The sequence below is a fragment of the Vombatus ursinus genome, unplaced genomic scaffold (genome assembly GCF_900497805.2).
Source record: "Vombatus ursinus unplaced genomic scaffold, bare-nosed wombat genome assembly UNPS02015255.1, whole genome shotgun sequence".
Classification (NCBI taxonomy): domain Eukaryota; kingdom Metazoa; phylum Chordata; class Mammalia; order Diprotodontia; family Vombatidae; genus Vombatus; species Vombatus ursinus.
In genome coordinates, this window is record NW_020955033.1 from 18,189,471 (window position 1) to 18,207,543 (window position 18,073).

An 18,073-nucleotide genomic window follows, 5' to 3' on the forward strand; every position below is an offset into this window, starting at 1 on the left:
GAAAAATTTCATAAATTATATATGTGATTGTATATGCATATGTGTGTATATATGTGTGTATATATGTATGTATGCACAAGCATAAGAATAGTGAGTTTGCTTTTTGTAGGAGAGAGGAATGAAATGAAAAAATAATAACTAACGTTCATGTAGTACCTACTATAACACATAGCACCTACTAAGTGCCAGGCACTGTGCTGAAGTGCTCTTTACACTTATTATCTTGTTTGATCCTCACAGTAACCCTGGGAAGTAGGTGCTATTATTATCATCACCATTTGGCATATGAGGAAACTGAGGCAAACAGAAACTAAATGACTGGGTCACACAGCTAGTAAGTGTATCTGAGACAGGATTTGAACTCATATGGACCTGATTCCAGGCTTGGTATTCTATCCACTGTGCTACCTAGCTGCCTTAAGAAAGGAAAAGATTTGTTAGAAGTTAGCTTGCTAGATGCGTTTCTGAATCACATGTTTGACTCGGCTGTTTGTGTGATCACTGGAAGAGAATTATTAGAAATTATATAAAAATCTAGACTGATAATTCAGCATTAATTTATCTTTAAAGTTAAACTGAATTAGGACTAGCTCAAGTGAAACACCCACATAATAACATTAAAGAATATTTAAATCATTCCCCATTGATTATAGGTTAGAATTAGTGGCCATGGAAAACCTAATTTACTTTCAGATGACTTGGCATGCATGACACAGTTTTCTCCAAGTCTTTTCCCAGTGTCTGACTCACTGAGGTGGAATATTTAGCATTCAGACAAGTTGTGGGAGGGGCTCACCCAGCATCGACCCCTGTGTAGGGAGTGAAAAAGGGTAATTTTTTTCTTCCTTATTTGCAAATGAGTTTGTTTCAAAGAATTGCCTCCTTCTCCTCCTCCTTCACTCTGACGTTTGTATCTAAACCAGACAGTGCAGACTCAATAGAGCTGTGTTTTGCTCATTAGAACTGGGATCTTCATCTCTTCTGCCAGTCCTTCATGCCTCATGCCACAACTCAATATATTTTCAATTTACCAAATTAAGCTTCATTGTTTTATAGCACATTCAGTTAAGGTGTGATTAGTTACTAGAAAACCATCCCTATAGATTTTTGTTTTAGGGAACAATGAGTTATATATGCAAATATTAAATTTAAAGGTTTGCATTATTTCATGCACTGTGTAATGTAGAATTGTGTCTTACGGTGAAGGGTGACACTCTGGGATTGTAGCAGTGTCCAGATTGGGGTCTGTGTAGTATGTGTGTGTGAAAAATTATGATGTAGACCCTTTCTCTACCCTGTAGATGCATTTATGAAGTTTTCCGTGTCTTGACTTCTGATATCTTTCAGATTAAAACGTTATTTGCCATATTTATATCGATAATTCAAATTATGAGTTCATGTAGACCGTAGCAAATTGAGTACATTGTTAGTAGCCTCTACACTTTTCTGAGGGAAAGAAAGGAAGTCATCAATCATCTCTTATATCTGTAACCCTTGATGATAACACGTAGATATTAAATTAATTACCTGATACCTTGCTTCTCAAAGTTTGACCAACTGATGTATTGTGGAAATTGGATGAGCCTTGAAGTTCGTTAGCCTAAATGTATTTGGGTTTTGGTCTGTCCATTCTAAGCACCGGGGGAATGAAAAATAAGGGAGTGAGCATTGTATAAAGGACAATGAGGTGACGAGCCCAACCACAAAAGATCATTTTTCTTGGAAATAGCAACAAGGATGCTTGGGGAAGGGTTGGGACATAATATGAACAGTCTTGAAAGCCAATCTGAGAAGTTTAGGTTTGATTTGATTGATAAGCAGTTGGGATTCATTATGGGTCTGTCAGCAGGGAGTGGTGTGACAAGATGAAAGTGATGTTACAGGAAAATTAATTTGTCCTTTGTATACCTTGCATGCCAGAGTGGGGAAAGACTAGAAGAAAAAGTTAGGAGACAGTTAAAACTACATAGGAATGAAATGATAAAAGTCTCAACTAACCATTAATGAAGATTTATAGTGGTATGTATACTTAAGGTTGAATTGTCTCATTCATGCATGGTTCTTGGGTGTGCCAATGGTGAACATAAGAATATTTGCTGAATTAGACAAATCAAATTAAGAAATACTAAAGTTTAATTTTTAGAGAGAAGGTCATGAATGTGCATTTATGAATAGCATCTGTTATGTACAGACAACGTGCCAAGTGCTTTTACAGATATTATCTCATTTGAGCTTCACAACAACCCTGGGAAGTAGGTGGCATTATTATTCCCATTTTACAGTTGAGGGAACTGAGGCAGACAACTGGTCAGTGTCTGAGGCTGGATTTGAATTCAGGTCTTCCTGACTCCAGGCCAGCACTCTATCCACTGAATCCTTTGCCTCTGGCTGGACAACAGTTAAATAGTATTTGGGGGAGAAGGGAAGTTGGGTTACATTTTTTATAAAACTAAACTGAATACATTTATATATTTTGGCCATACTGCCTACAGTATGTAATTGTTCTTCTATTTTTGGTTTGTATTACAGTGAACTTTAGCAACTGCAATGGGAAAAGGAAAGTACAGTATGAAAGCAGCGAACCAGGAGATTTTAAGGTAGATGAAGATGGAGTGGTCTATGCAGCAAGGAATTTTCCACTTGCTACGGAGCATGCTAAATTCCTCATATATGCCCAGGACAAAGAAACTCAGGAAAAGTGGCAAATGGCAGTGAAACTTAGCCTTAATCCGACAATCATGGACAACCCGGTGAAGGTATTCTTTGCAAATCATCCTTGGTGATTCTGTCTTAAAATATGATTTTAAAAAAGTATAACTTGGACTTCTTCCACTTATCTCATACTAATGGAGTACTAATACTTAAATAAATTTCAGACTGGAGTCGCCTCAACAAAATTTTATAGCACTTTATTTTGGTCTTGCAATACATTTAGGCTAATTTTTAAGCATATAAAAGTTGTATTCGAAATATTTGTTTGCCATTTGAGATTTATAGCTATGTTTAAATTACAAGTAGTTGTTTCTTTATTTTTAAATTTCTTGAAAGCATTACAGTATTTATTCAAGCAGTTAAATATAACCACAAAATAAACAATTTTTTGCAAGGTATCATCCATCAAGTTTATTAGATGGGAATTGCAGATTTACAGCAGAAGCAGGAAAGCATTCCTGGCAAGGAGTATTGGTTTTGTCTTGTTCCTTAATAATCAAATTGGAGAGTGTGAATTATTTATAATACCAACCAGACTTTTAGGAAAGCTATACTCCCTCTGGTGGAAACTGTTAGGAACCAAGATAAAATAACTTAATTGTAGCCCATCAGAGTACAGTTAAATAAATAACTCCTTCACTAAACTGTTATGATAATGTTTTACTGAATACTCTGTTTCTTTTAGTTTTATTTAGAAAAAATGAGGATGGGAGACACCACCACCTCCCCCCGAACATTCTAAATTCCAAGATTTTTAAGGAGGGTTAAAAAACTACTTGATATGTGGAGAGAGAATTTATATATTATGCATTTATGTATGTATTATACTTATTTATACAAGTAGGTAGGAATTAGCCTTTGCTATCGATAACGCATGATAATGATGAGATTTCTTAAGTTGACTCTAATTACATTAAATGTCTGTTAAGTGACATTGTTTTATTGGTGGAAAAGAAAGCTACTGACTAATGGCTTGAAAAGATATGTTTTTGTTGAGAAGGTTTGTGCTAGCCAACTAATGTACATGCTTTCACAGAAGCAGCAAGTGATAATGGCTAAAATGTCTGCAGAAACAGAAAGAAAATGTTGGCACCCCACAGAGATTAATGTCCAGTGTGAAAAGTGGGTCATCTATAGCATCCATCATGGCTGACATAGGTTTAGAATAATTACAGTATTAATTCTGTGGGATTTAATAGGGTCATAAATATTTGAGACATTCCTTACCAGTATGTATTAAACTTCTCTTGGAACTCAAATTATATTTTAGTACACCAAGATTTAAATTTAATGTACAGTAGCACATTACCTGAACTGTGGTTCCAACTAATGAGGAATATATAAAGGGAAACAATTACATTGCTCAGTATTGCTCAATATTAAGTACTATCTCGTTGGTTTATTGAAACAGAAACTAGTTTACACATTTGTGGCACAGAATAAATGGCTTGTGATTCAGCTTTCAAATCAAATCAACAGCATGCTCCTAAGTCTTGTTTGATTATTTATCGTCGTTGTCATTTTTTGTTTGTTTTACTTTTACTGTTTTTATAGGGCTTTAGAGAGAAAAGGATTTTCCTTTTCTTACTCCTCAGTAAAATTGGATGCCTCTTTTTGTCTAGCCATTATATTTTGTCATAAAGTCACAGTTATGTGATCATACTGATATATCTAAAGATATTATTTGCACTAATATCCATAGCAACTTGTTACTTAATTTCAATCCTTTTTAATGCAAAGGAACCTCAAGAAATTGAAGAAATTGTATTTCCAAGGCAGTTATCAAATCATAATGGCTATCTACAAAGACAGAAGAGAGACTGGGTCATTCCTCCAATCAACTTGCCAGAAAACTCAAGAGGGCCTTTTCCTCAGGAGCTAGTTAGGGTAAGTTAGCAAAATTTTAGAGCAACATTCACAGTTTTGTGGAAAAGAAGACTTAGGCTTCTGTTTTAATTTTGTTTTTGTTTGGGGTGAGAGGAGCGGTCCATAGACCATGGCAATATTCTTCCTTGCTGCATTTTTAAAGGATTTGCCTTCTGACTAATCAATCATTTTTCCTCCAAAAGAGAAATTGAGGCGTTTTATCAAGCCCCTGGTCAAGAATTTCTAATGGCTTCCCATTCCCTTTATTGATAAAACATACATGCCTTTGCTCATCGTAATCTGGCTCCAGCCTACCTTTCCAGACTGCTCTCAAGACTTTACTCCCCTACAGATGCACTCTGTGTTCCAGCCGTGTTAAACTGGTTGGTCTTCCTTGAACTTGACTTTCCATGTTTTAACCTCTGTATCTCTGGACAGGGTGCACTGTATCCTCTTCTTGCTTTTCAGAAGCCATAGCTTTTTCAGTTCTCCAGTTCTGCTTCCTATAGGAAGCCTTCCCTGATCCCTCTAGTTACTTATACTCTCTCCCTCCTCAAAATATTTTGTATATATACAGTTTATCCATCTTACATTATTCATCTCTGCCAAAGTCAAGTTCCTACACTAGGATCCCTCCCCTTTCTACTTGGGAAATAGATTGAGAAACAGGCAATTGATAAAATGCAGATGGTAGCATATTTGAGTGTATGTCAAAGGAAGCTTTGTATAGCAGGTAAAGTTTAATTTTTACTTACTGTGCGTGAATTACAGTGGGTGCAAAAAATTGCACATATTTTCATCTTTGAAAAAAGTACTGACCCATTTATTCAAAGAAAGTACCTGGTTCAGAAATGAGTAGTATTGTTATTCATTAAAGTATAAACTTCTTTTTTTGGCATTTCAAACCCTTCTCATTCTGGCTGTATCCTGACTTTTCAGATTTATTTCACATTACTTTTCCTCACCTAATGTATGTTACTGTTTTCTCTATGTAACATTTTTTCTGTCTCTTGCTTTTGAACATTTGCATAGGCTATGTCTCATGTCTGTAATGCTCTGCCTTCTCACCTCTGTCTAATTCTCTTCATTCAAGGCTCAGTTCAGATGCCTCTCCTTCACAAGGTTTTTCTTTATCTCCCAAATTGTACCCCCAAATTATTTTATAATATATTTTGTATTCATTTATATGTAAGGGTATGCTGGTTAAATGTTTAGTATCAAGACATAACTTTTAAGTTTAATCTGAATTATTAGCATTTTCTCTGCCACTTTCTTAAGTCTAGACAATCAAAAAAAATTCAAGCTCTAATATGTATTGTTTGCTGATTTCTGGGATGTAAGTATTCACAGCACATCCTTGCATATGTATACATATCATTTCCTCTTAATAGAGTGTAATCTCCTTGAAAGCGAGTGTTTTCATTTTGTTTTGTTTTCATTTTGTCCATACATACATACATACATACAGAGAGAGTATTTGGCACTTAGTAGATGCTTAACAAATAGTTAAATTGATTTGAAAATAAAACCTTCATGGCATAGTGAATAGAGCACAGGACCAGAGTTCAAATTTGACCTCAGACACTTGACACTTACATGCTGTGTGACCCTGGGAAAATCACTTAATCCTATTGCCTAGCCCAAAAAAACCAAAAACAAAAACAAACTATGGACAGAGGTTCACAACATTTTAGGGGCAGCTAGGTGGCATAGGGAATAGAGCACTGGCCCAGGATTCAGGAGGACCTGAGTTCAAATCGGGCCTCAGACACATAACACTCACTAGCTGTGTGACCCTGGGCAAGTCACTTAATCCCATTGCCTAGCCAAAAAAAGAAAAGAAAACCTTCTACTTTTCTGTTTGTAATTAATTTATTAAAGGCACTGATTATTGGCAAATCATTTGTGCTTATTTTTTTTAAATCCCGTTCTATTATTGTATCAACACACAAAGCTACAAATGAAATCATTTTACATATCAGTTTTATGTCTAGAGTCCTGTTTAAAACATATGTTGACTGCTTGTGATTTTCTCACTAGATGAACCCTGAGCAGAAATACCAAGTAAGTGAAGTTTATCTTTGCTGTTCTGCCATTTCCCTTTGCAAAGCTGTCTCCTACCTCCAGGTGCCCCCATGTGATTAGTCTTAATCCTCCCAGGAGTGTTTGCATTTTCTAGCTAGGGTTTGTTAAGCCCAATGAGTTCCTTAATTTGGCATAAAATATTTTTGTTTTTTTTAGTACCTCCTTGTAGCCCAGAAGGAAAAAAATCACCTTCCCTATTTCATTCTGCCCACATGCACAAATAAGAACTGAAAGTTGGTTTGACATTTCTAAAAGATTTCAACTGTTTGGTCCGAGGTGGGATTTGTACTTAGGTCCTCCTGACTCCAGGGCCAGTGCTCTATCTACTGCACCACCTGTCTGACCCCTCAAAATTCCTTTCTAAATCCCAGATACAATGTATAAGGGATATTGACAAAACGTTTTGTTTTTATTTCCCAACATTAATTGCATGCCACCCCTTTTTTCCACTTGTACCTCTATCAGGCCCAGCAGCTCTTACTATATTTTTGTAATGACCTCATAGTTGATTTTTTCCTTTGAAGCCTTTCTCTACTCCAGTCTGTCCTAGAAAGTGCTGCCGAAGTAGTTTTCCTGAATGCATATCCAACCTTATGCCTCTCTACTCAACTCTAGTGGTTTCCTATTGTCTCTAGGATAACATTTTAAACTCTTTTGTTTACCTTTTAAAACCCTATAGAGGCCCCTACCTATCTTTCCAGCCTGACTGGTCATTCATTACTCTCCCTCCTGCATTGTACAATCCAGCCAAACTGGTCTTCTCCCTGTTCTTCACACAAGCCCTCCCTCTTCAGTGTCTGTGTCTTTGTACTGGCCATCCCTTATGCCTGAAATGTACTCTCTCCTTACCTTGACATCATAGAGTCCCTCTGTTCCTTTAAGATGCATCTCAGGAACGTTCTGCATGAAGGTTTTTCTGTTCTCACACACACACACATATACACACACGCACACACACACCCCCCCTGCCCCAACTACTAGTTCCCTCCCTCTCACACTACTTTTGTTTTTTACTATCTTATATGAGTTAGCATTTATTTACCTTCTATATATGCTCGACACTACTATCTATGTACTTGTCCCTCCCTCCTATTAGAAGGTAAGATACTTGAGGTGTTTTGTTTTGTTTTTTTCTCATTCTTTGTACTTATGTCGTGGGCACCTAATTACAATGCCTAGAAAATAGCAGGTGCTCTGTTAGATTCTGAGCTCCTTGTGCACAAGACTGTCTTCTGCCTTTAAAAAATTTTTAAAATATCCTCAGGGCTTAGCACAATGCCTGACACATAGTAGGTACTTAATAAATGTTTATTGACTCAGTAAATTCTTCTTGAATGATAGTGATTTGGTAAATGTCAGTACCACAGATGTGCATAGAATCTTTACTTCCAGCTTAAGTAAGAACATTGGTGAGCTTACAAATGATGATACTTGAAACAAGTATTATGGACAAACAGCCATGTCCAAATCATTTAAAATCTTATGATGAAGAAATGTAACCCATTTCTGAGTTTAAAAATTACATCTAAGAAACCTCCAGAAAGAGAGGTGGTGCTTTTGAAAAACCACAAACTTCTAAAGTTGTACTATTATTACACTACTTCTGGGTAGAATTCTCTTAGAAGTTAATACTGTCCTAATCGTCCTTGTGAAAATTGGCATCTTTTTTTGAAGTCTAACAATGGGGTACAGAGAAAGAGAACAAACATGAAGAGTTTCAATGTAGGAGAATTTTCTGTGAAGATACGGTGTGAAAGAAAGAAAAAGACAGTGAAGAAAGAGAAAGAAAGGGTGTGAAGAAGAAAGAGAGAAAGAAAAAGACAGTGAAGAGAGAAAAAAGAAGGAAAAAAAGAGTAATTTTACACCTAGAAAAGGGCATGAGAAGCTCACATAGTATACTTTGATAATCAGCTCATTTAGTACCTTCTTGGTTTAATGTGATTGTCTTTTTGGTCTCTAGATTAGATCTGATAGAGATAAAAATCTTTCACTGCGATACAGTGTGACCGGACCAGGAGCTGACCAGCCTCCAACTGGTATCTTCATAATCAACCCTATCTCTGGTCAACTGTCAGTGACAAAGCCTTTGGATCGGGAACAAATAGCACGTTTTCATGTAAGATATTTGGTGACTGATAATTGTAGATAACCTGCTTCACTTTTTTATTGAACAGTATACTTTAATTTTCACTACTTTCTGCTAAGATTTGATTTTCAGAATAATACTCAATTACAATTGTATCTATTAAATTTCCCACTGGAGGCAGTGTTGTATAGTGAGTAGATAGAGTGCAGGGCTTGGAATTAGGAAGACCTGGCTTTAAATGCCACTTCTGACACTAGTACCTCTGGCATATCCCTAGAATTTATTTTAGCATGAGGCAGGAGTTTGTTTTAGAATCCAACCAAGAATTGGTTTTAGAATCAAGAGAATCCTGGTTCTATTGCTTATTACTTGGGTGACCTTGGACGAGTCATTGGACTTCTCTTAAACCTCTTCCAGTTCCAGATTATGACCTTAACTACTAAGCTGTTGACAGATTGTAATTTGCCTTAATGGAGGGAGTTCTAATACCTAATCTTCCCTGCCCTGATGAAATCACAAATGTCCATTATATTTGTATTTTGAACTGAACATCACTAGATTTGAAGAGCAAAATACATGTTACAAGATGTTTTTTGAGCAAAAGAAGTACCTCAGACTTAAAAATATTTTTGTGTACCATGAAAACTTCTTCTCCCCAAATTCTTATTCTTGCTTGCACTTTTTCCATTACACAAAATATTTCATACCTTTTAAAAAAACATAGAACCCTAAAGCTTTATTGTTACTAAATCTGCTATATTAATATGATGAAAAGTTGATGGGAAATGTTTTTTCTTTATTTTTGCTATGGATTCATAGTATTTTTACAACATAAGAATTTGGTCTGGTCACTAGTTTTGTTTTAAGTTTAGTGAAATTGTTTTGTTTTCTAATTGCTCTTACAGCTAAGGGCACATGCGGTGGATATAAATGGAAATCAAGTAGAGAATCCTATTGACATTGTCATCAATGTCATTGATATGAATGATAATAGACCAGAATTCTTACACCAGGTTTGGAATGGAACAGTTCCTGAAGGATCAAAACCAGGTATCTGAAGAGATTGATTTTTAGGTTTCATCAAGAAATACTGTTTGATTGAAAGGTGGCTTATAAAGTGTTTTATAGGTTACAGGTGTCTAATTTTATTTTTCTCTATTCTGGATGCTTTGGGCACAAAAAGATGTAGTGGGGAGGGGGTAATATGTGTTTGAAAATAAACAAAAAAAAGATGATTATACTAGGCCACCATGATTTTTCCCTTCTCTGAATTCTGATACCATCATTCATCATTCCTATAATATCATTCCTGTAGCATCAGCAAGTTACAAGAAACTGTAGAGGTTAATAATAACCTGCTCACGGTGAGCTTCCACCATTACTTTTAAAATTATACCGCACATAAAGATGCCTAGATAGTATGTTACACATTTGCTTTCTTGCTTACACAGTTGTTTAGTTAACAAGAGGCTGGTTCTAGGTGTTCTTTGGGTGACCTCATCAGCTATCACTTTTGAATCCTCTAGAATAATTGATAATAAACACCAGCTCATCAGCCACTAATACACTGATAAACTTATTTGTACAAAATTTGAGTAAGATTTCAGATGTCTTAGTTTGTTACATAAAAGAGTCCTTCATTGACAAACTGGAATCTCTGCCTATTCTACCTTAGCAGGAACTAGAATGATAATAACTTGTATTTTTATAATGCTTTAAAATGTACAAAGTGCTTTCCTCGTTTTTCAAGCAAAAAAATTAATAATCTGACTACCTTAGAGAAAAGTTGACCCTCTTCACAAGAGAGAATCGAAAATGCTACCAGTTGGTACTTTGCCAAAGTCCAATTTCTGGCCCTTTGTCACTCCCTCAGTAGAGTAAAGAGTCTACAGAAAACTGAGTCAAGGGGGGGATATAAGAAGTTAGCCTAGATCAGTTCTTCTAATAAAGCTTCATTATTTATTTGAATTGAAATATAGAAATAAATTAGATGTTTCGGTTTTCAAATATAAATAGAAAGATTCCACAAGCAAAAAGAAAGTCTTTGATGAAATGTTATTTTGGATTTTCTATATAGCTTCTCTGTTTCACTAGAGGCAGTAGAGGATGGAATCCTGGGCCTAGAGTCAGAAAGATCTGAATTCAAATCTAGGCTCAAACTCTTCCTATCTTTGTGACTCTGGAAAAATTGCTTAACTTTTGTCTGCCCCAGTTTACCTAACTATAAAATGGGGACAAAAATAGCACGTACCTTGGTTGTTGTGAAGATCAAATGAGATAATATTTGTAAAGCAGTTGGCATAGTGCGTAGCAAATAAGGGAGGTACTTAATGAAGGCTTATTCCTTTCTCTGTTAACATGTTAATCAAAAGTTGACTATAATGGGATTATTTTTAAATAGTTAAATACTTAAGTTTAAATCAACTGTTCTCTCTTAATTTACCTGTTTTGAGATAATTCCATTTCCAACTAGTCATGATTGACATGAACTCCCCCATGTTTTTTCTCCCTTAGTGCTAACATAAAAAAAAATGTGGGTACATGAATGAGCTACCAGTACCTTCTGGAGTTTTGGAAAACATTTTTATTTATTCCATTCATTCTTTCAACAAATATTTATCCTCATAGTCTTACTTTAAAAGAACTGTGACTCGTGACTCTTAAAGTGAACTCTCTTCTAAGTATTGCTGCCTGTGTAATCTGGTTCAGAGTACTTAGATAGTGACTTACTTTTTACTAATTAGGGTATAGTACATTTTAAAACTTCATGGTTTAACTACTGAAAAAAGAAAAAATGTGTAAGGCATACCTGCAACTTAAATAAAACTGCTATCCTCTTTTTCAAATGCACTACTTTAATGAGATTTTTTTTTAAGTTTAGCTTAAAATAACCCCTTTTAAAACATGGATGTAAAGGAGAAAAAAAATTATTCATGATTTCTTTATCTGTATCTGTTCATATTTCAGGATGTTAAGCCTTGTTTAGGGAGAAAAGCCTAAGTCATTTTTTAAACTGTTTCATTGTTGTTTTATTTGTACAGACATAGACTCTACCACTAGATCTTGCACACTTATTATTTATATTTACGTTGTAGGTTTTTTAAACACCTCTGTGTCCCTGGGCAAGTCATTTACCTCTCAGAATTTGTTTCACCATCTATAAAATGGGTATAAAACTCATATCATAGTACATTCACTTCCTTTCGATGATGGCGTATGGTAGATCAGAAAGAACATTGAATTTAGAGTAAAAGGGACTCTCGTGTAATACCCATAGTATTAGTTACTTAAACTCTCTGGGATAAAATTTCCTCAAATGTAAAATGAAATGGTTGGTCTAAATCAGTGGTGTCAAACTGAAATAGAAACAGGGGCCCCTAAACCCTGCAGAAGGATCCCTGGGGGCTCTTATTAACATAGAGAACTACATGTGAACAATATCTGTGTTCTATTGTATCTTTATTTATTTTGTTAGATATTTCCCCATTTCATTTTAATCTGGTTTGGAGGAGTCCCGAGTTTGACATCTCTGGTTTAGATGATCTCTAAAGTCCCTTCTAATTCTAAATCCTTGATGAACAGATAATAAATTTGGCCTATTTTTTTTTAAGATTGCCTGAGGAAAGGTAAGAGTACGTAGAAGCTTTTAAGAATGTTGCTTTCTTGTACAGCAGTTTCTCAAAGACATAAATAAAGTTGTGTTTTTGAAACTAATACAGTACTTTCCATTTACGTCCTTATTAGAGAGTCAAAAAAGTTTGTTTTAAGTAAGAATAAAAATTAAGATTTATGAAAGGAAGTAAATTGGTGTTTGTAGCTGAAGGCCATAGATTTTCTGCAATCCTGGTTAACTGGAATAAACTATTTCTCTTGACATTTGTTCTGCCTTTAGGAACTTACGTGATGACAGTGACTGCAATTGATGCTGATGATCCGAATACCCTTAACGGAATGCTGAGGTACAGAATCCTGTCCCAGGCTCCAAGCAGCTCTTCACCCAACATGTTTACAATCAACAATGAAACTGGAGATATTATCACGGTGGCAGCTGGACTAGATAGAGAAGTAAGCTGACCCAAACCTATTTTATCCTAAAAGTTTGCTTCTTTCCACAGGATCTAAAATGCCATTTTATCTAAGTATTTTGCCTTTCGATGAAGACATTCTTTCTCCTCTTTTCCAGGGTTAAAATGTTTAAATGAGTAAAACCTATATGTCAACCTATAGATAATTTTATATTTAAAGTTCATTTCTTGTAACATCTATGTTAATCTTTCTGTGCATCACATTTAAGCTTGTTGTGTTTGGCTTTTTGGATAGGACGTGTTACGATGAATTAAAGTAAAAATGATAGTAAAATTTAAAATAGTGAGAAATTAGGGGCCATTTTTAGCATTTTAATGTTTAAGATGAATTTTAAAGTCATTTCTTGATATTTTGTGACAGTGCACAGTATGAGAGTATTTTATATCTGATTTATTTCAGAGAAGAATAACTGCAGTGTTAAAATTTGCTTTTTGACTTTAGTAACAAATTTTGAAAACTACTATTTTATTCATTCTGCTTAGTAGTCTTTTCCCTTCTCACAATACAGTTGTAGATTGTCAAAGTTATCAAAGCAAAGGCACATTTTTAGCTTGGATGGATGTTTTTGTGTAATCCTATAACATTTTTGAAAATTGCAACTATGGCTTATGTTTGAAAGCATCAAGATATCATGGCAAAAAATCCCTAGTATCAAGAAATGAGTATTATGGTTAATTAAAATGTCATATACATACCCATACACATATATCTGTATGTATCTGTATAGACACACATACATATACGCACATTTATACATACGTATCTACTTGTCCATATGTAGATAGTATATGAATATGAATATGTGAACCTTCCATGCTAACCCATCCAGTATCCTCGTTACCCTGCTAAAAAGCACACAAATAAAACCCCAGATCATTTCCGTCTCTGGTAATTTGTTCATTTTTTTTTTTGTTCTGTATAGAATAATCTTTTGCTTTTTCCCCTTCCAGAATCGTTCCTTTTTTCAAGGTCCCTCTCTAGTTCCAGAACTTCTGTCAGTCTTTTACTTTGCTGCTCAGGCCCCCAGATTGATCTCTTGATTTTTTGGACTTTAATGTTTATTATCTGTATTTCTTACTTTTTTACTTAAAGAATGATACAAGGTAGAACGCAACTAACTTTTTTCTCTTGTCTACCCAACTAGTCCCTCTCTTTGAAGGCAAGGCTATGTCTTATTCTTAGTTTCCAACTCCCTTCTCACCTACTAAAAAATCTTGCACAGTCTTGAGGTTATAGTAGGCACTTGTTAAATATTTGTCAAAATGAATTGCTAGCATTTCAGTGAATAAAATACAAATAATATAACTGAAGCTATTACATAATTTAACAGAGTTGATGATTCAAAAGTACTTTAGTATTATAGAGACCTGAGTCATTATGAATATAAAGTATCAATATATTTATTTATCAAAATGTCAGTAAATAAAATGATAAATCAGTTTTTCATAAGGAATGTATCATAGAAAATCCCCTTAAAATAGAATGGTTTATAACTGTTAAGAATATCAAGAATTTGGATTTCATGGATTTTTTTAATTGACATAGTAGCATTGATTTGAACTGGATGAGATAAAATTTTACCATTTCAATTATATTTATAATAAGCAGACACACAAAAAATGAGTGCTAGAGACATTAATAAAGTAATAGGAACGCATGAGAATTACTGTGTTCACTGATAAACCAAGAGGAACATTTAGTGTAAGATATATGCCTATTAAATTGTACCTATTAACATCAAAGTGCTTCTTATTTGAAGAATGTCTTTGTGTTAGAAATTGTTGAAATGCATTTAGATTTTGTAATATTCCTTGCAATTCTGTTATTTTAAATCAGTATGACATTTTACCTGTTTTCTTATGAGAAATACTGTTTTAATGTTGATAAACATAGGCAGAATGACACTTTAAAAATCAAATTCTTAGTTATTTTCTCTTAAATGCCAGCTGATAGGGTTAGCCATCTATCTTATCTCACAAGTCTTCTGTTCTTCATAGATAGTCTGTGGTTCTGACTATACAGACATAGGATTCTAGCTTCCTTTAATCACCAGATAATCCTGTGATGAATCAGAATTTTAATGTTGGAGGAGACCCTTGGAGGTCATGTAATCTAATGACGTCAATGAGGAAACTGAGGCCCAGAGAATTTCAGTATTGTGCTCTCAAGGCCACATAGTTAATCGTACAGCCAAGATTGAACCCAGATCTCCTAAATACAAGTTCAGTGATCTTTATTTTACATTGTGTTGTCTCATCACTGGTCAGTTCTAAAACTGGGAGCATGTTGGAAAGTAGAAGAAAGGATTAAAGGGAATCAAATTACGTGGTTTGGAGAATAGAAGGCTGCAGTGGGACTTGTATCACAGAGTATTTGGTAACAAGTCATTACCAAAACCAGAAAGGAGGTGAGACTGAAAAACTGAAGTTACGGAACTTGACTCGGTATGAAAAGAATTTCTTAAAAGGAATGTTATGTTAAGGAATGTTATAAATTCTTCTCTGATATTCTGATTTTGAAACAAAATTCTCACCCATCTTTGATCATTTATGGCAATCCGTGTTGAAGACAAGGGGGTTAGATAAGTTGGTTGACTTGTTAAGACTTTTTTCCATCCTAATGGAAATTCTTTGATTTTTTTTTTTAAAGAAATCAGTTTCTCCTCTTTCTCAAAAGCAATTTCCAGAATACATAATTCCAACAGGTAGAACTCTTAATGATTGTAATATTTTCAGTAGATTTCTTTTATGGGGAAAAGTCTATGCTTTAGCTCCTCTAAACCTAAAATCACCAGGCTAGATCTGATGTGAGGGAAAAAGTTTCCCCATGTCCCTGAGTGCTCTGGAGATGTTGTCAACTAGAACTAAGTTTCTGAACAGCCATATGGCTTTATTTTTACTCTTGGTGATACAAAGATATCAGCCAGGCATCTATTTTTGCTATACTTAGAGCAGTGATAGCTTTTTCAAAATCAATTGCCATCCCCCTAAATTATATAATTTGTTTTGGATTGTTAGTGTAGAATATAGTATTCAAAGACCAATGGACAGACCCCTTGAATTAAAGGACATCTTGCAACGCATTTAGAGAAAGAGGAGATTGTCCAGCAAATGATGGTGTTCTGGAGACAGCTCAAACTGAGCTTTCAAGCCAATTGTTAAATTTTCAGTGTAAGATTTTCTATCTTGGACAAGGGGTGAGAAGCCTGCGGCCTTGAGGCCACATGTAGCCCTCTAGATCCTTGGGTGCAGCCTTTTGACTGAGTCTAAGTTTTACAGAACAAATCCTTTTATTAAGAGGATTTGTTCTGTGAAGCTTGGATTCAGTCAAAGGGCTGCATCTGAGGACTTAGAAGGCCATGCGTGTGACTTGGAGGCCATAGGTTCCCCACCCCTGCCTTGGACTTTAATTAGCAAACATTACAAATCAGGATTTGATGCATTGTTTTGTTGATAGTCTAGACTTAAGAAAGTGATGGGGGAAATGTTAATAATGCAACTTAAACTTAAAAGTGTATTGGGCATACTTTTTTTTTTTGAGAACCAGTTGTTAAACATTTATTAGCACACCCCTAAAACAAAGTATTAGAAATTTTGAGGCTATATTCTTTTGTAAATAAAGTGTCCTTTTATAGCTTACTAAATTGAAATGTTACGATTTGAAAGGAGGTAAAAATCCGAGTGGCTACTTACCACTGCTTAGTTCTCTCTTTAAAAAAAAAAAAAAAGAAAGAAAGAAGGTAATATTTTGTGATTTAAAAAAAAAAATCCATTCCCTTCAAAGATTCTTTATGAAGTAAGTAGCAATACACTATATGTCTCCATCTAGCAAGAAGTTTGGACTTTTTAATGTTTTTTTTTTTTAACACTTCATATATTTTCTTTTTTTCTGAGAATTCTCTTCTGTTGCTGCAAATAACAGCTAACAAAAGTGACATTTCAAAGTCATAACAAATGCTTATCTTCATGGTTTTCAGCTGGGAGGCTGAACTGAATTCCCTGCAATAATCTTTCACTAACCATGAGAGCACTAAGCTGAAACGGCACTCTGGATTGGAAAAGGAAGCCGTTGAGAAATGTTTTAACCTACGTAAGCATTATAGTGAGATGTTACGGGTTAAGAAAAATGAAAGTGGCTCAGCCAGCTGTATTCCTGTCTTACTTACATTAACAAAATGGGTATTTCCTGTCCTTTAAAAAAAAATTTAAGTAACAGAGACTGACTTTTGGGTGGGCAGATGACTTAAGAACTTAGTCTGTGAGTTTTGAATTATCTTCTTCTTTTCCCTGCCCCTGATGACATCTAAAACCAGTGTTGCATTTGGGTCTTTTCTGACAGAGCTATAACTGCACCTTGAGAATGGGACTCAATTTGGCAAATGCATGAAGAAATAGGGTGCTAAAATTTGCAGTTTGAGTTTATACTGAATGGAAAGGGGAGTTATGTTGTTTGAAATGCTTGGATATTATGAAAATGATGAAATTTCCTGTAGTTTTCCCTTGCCAGTTTTCAGAGCTCCAGGGAATTCAGACATTTCAGCTCTACTTTTAGGAATAGACTTAGAGAATTTTAGAACTGGATGGATAAACTTATAGATTGTTGAGGCCTACCACCTTCTTTTTCCAGAGGCCCAAAGAGGTGAAATATTTTGGCCAAATTCGTATGACTAGTAAGAGACCGAGCTGAGACTAGGTCCCAAATTAATCTGACTCATAATCTTCTGCTTCTTACATCACAGCATCCATACTGCTCCTTCTTCCTAACAGGAAGCTTTGGCAGGTATGCCAGTGGTCTAATAGATCACTTACAGGTCTTCAGGTTTCCCCTGGATATGTTGAGGTTCAATTCATTTCTAATTTTAAACTTTATTCCAAGTTCTGAAAACTACAGACTCCCTTTAAATCATGATTATTTGCATCCCTAGCCAAATAACTCCAATCATTTACTAAGCAATTAAGAATAATTTCTCTGTAGTGGCACAGATAATAAAGAGAAAGGTGAGCCACTAATTTGATTTTGACTCCTTTGAAAGCTATGTGACCTATTTGTAGCTGTAAGTCATATGTACTAAGAAAGATTGGAAAAAACATTTGGTCTACCTCAGACACATCTTATGCACTGTCCATTTTTCTTTTTTCTTCCTTACTTTATGCCTTTTGGGTTGTCTTCATTAGTGTTGTCAACTACATCTAGACCTTGAAATGGTAGACTAGGAAATGAAATTGAAATAAATTGATT

The 18,073-nt window shown here is 35.0% G+C and overlaps 1 protein-coding gene across 1 annotated transcript in view; it reads left to right on the forward strand.

The window, feature by feature from the left end:
* Positions 1–18,073, forward strand: part of LOC114031933 (cadherin-2) — a 251,301-nt gene that overhangs the window by 179,361 nt on the left and 53,867 nt on the right. The window contains exons 3-7 of the mRNA XM_027847151.1: positions 2,530–2,756; positions 4,453–4,599; positions 8,624–8,779; positions 9,655–9,799; positions 12,642–12,814. Coding sequence (XP_027702952.1) covers positions 2,530–2,756; positions 4,453–4,599; positions 8,624–8,779; positions 9,655–9,799; positions 12,642–12,814 — 848 coding nt within the window. The remainder of the gene's footprint in view (positions 1–2,529; positions 2,757–4,452; positions 4,600–8,623; positions 8,780–9,654; positions 9,800–12,641; positions 12,815–18,073) is intronic.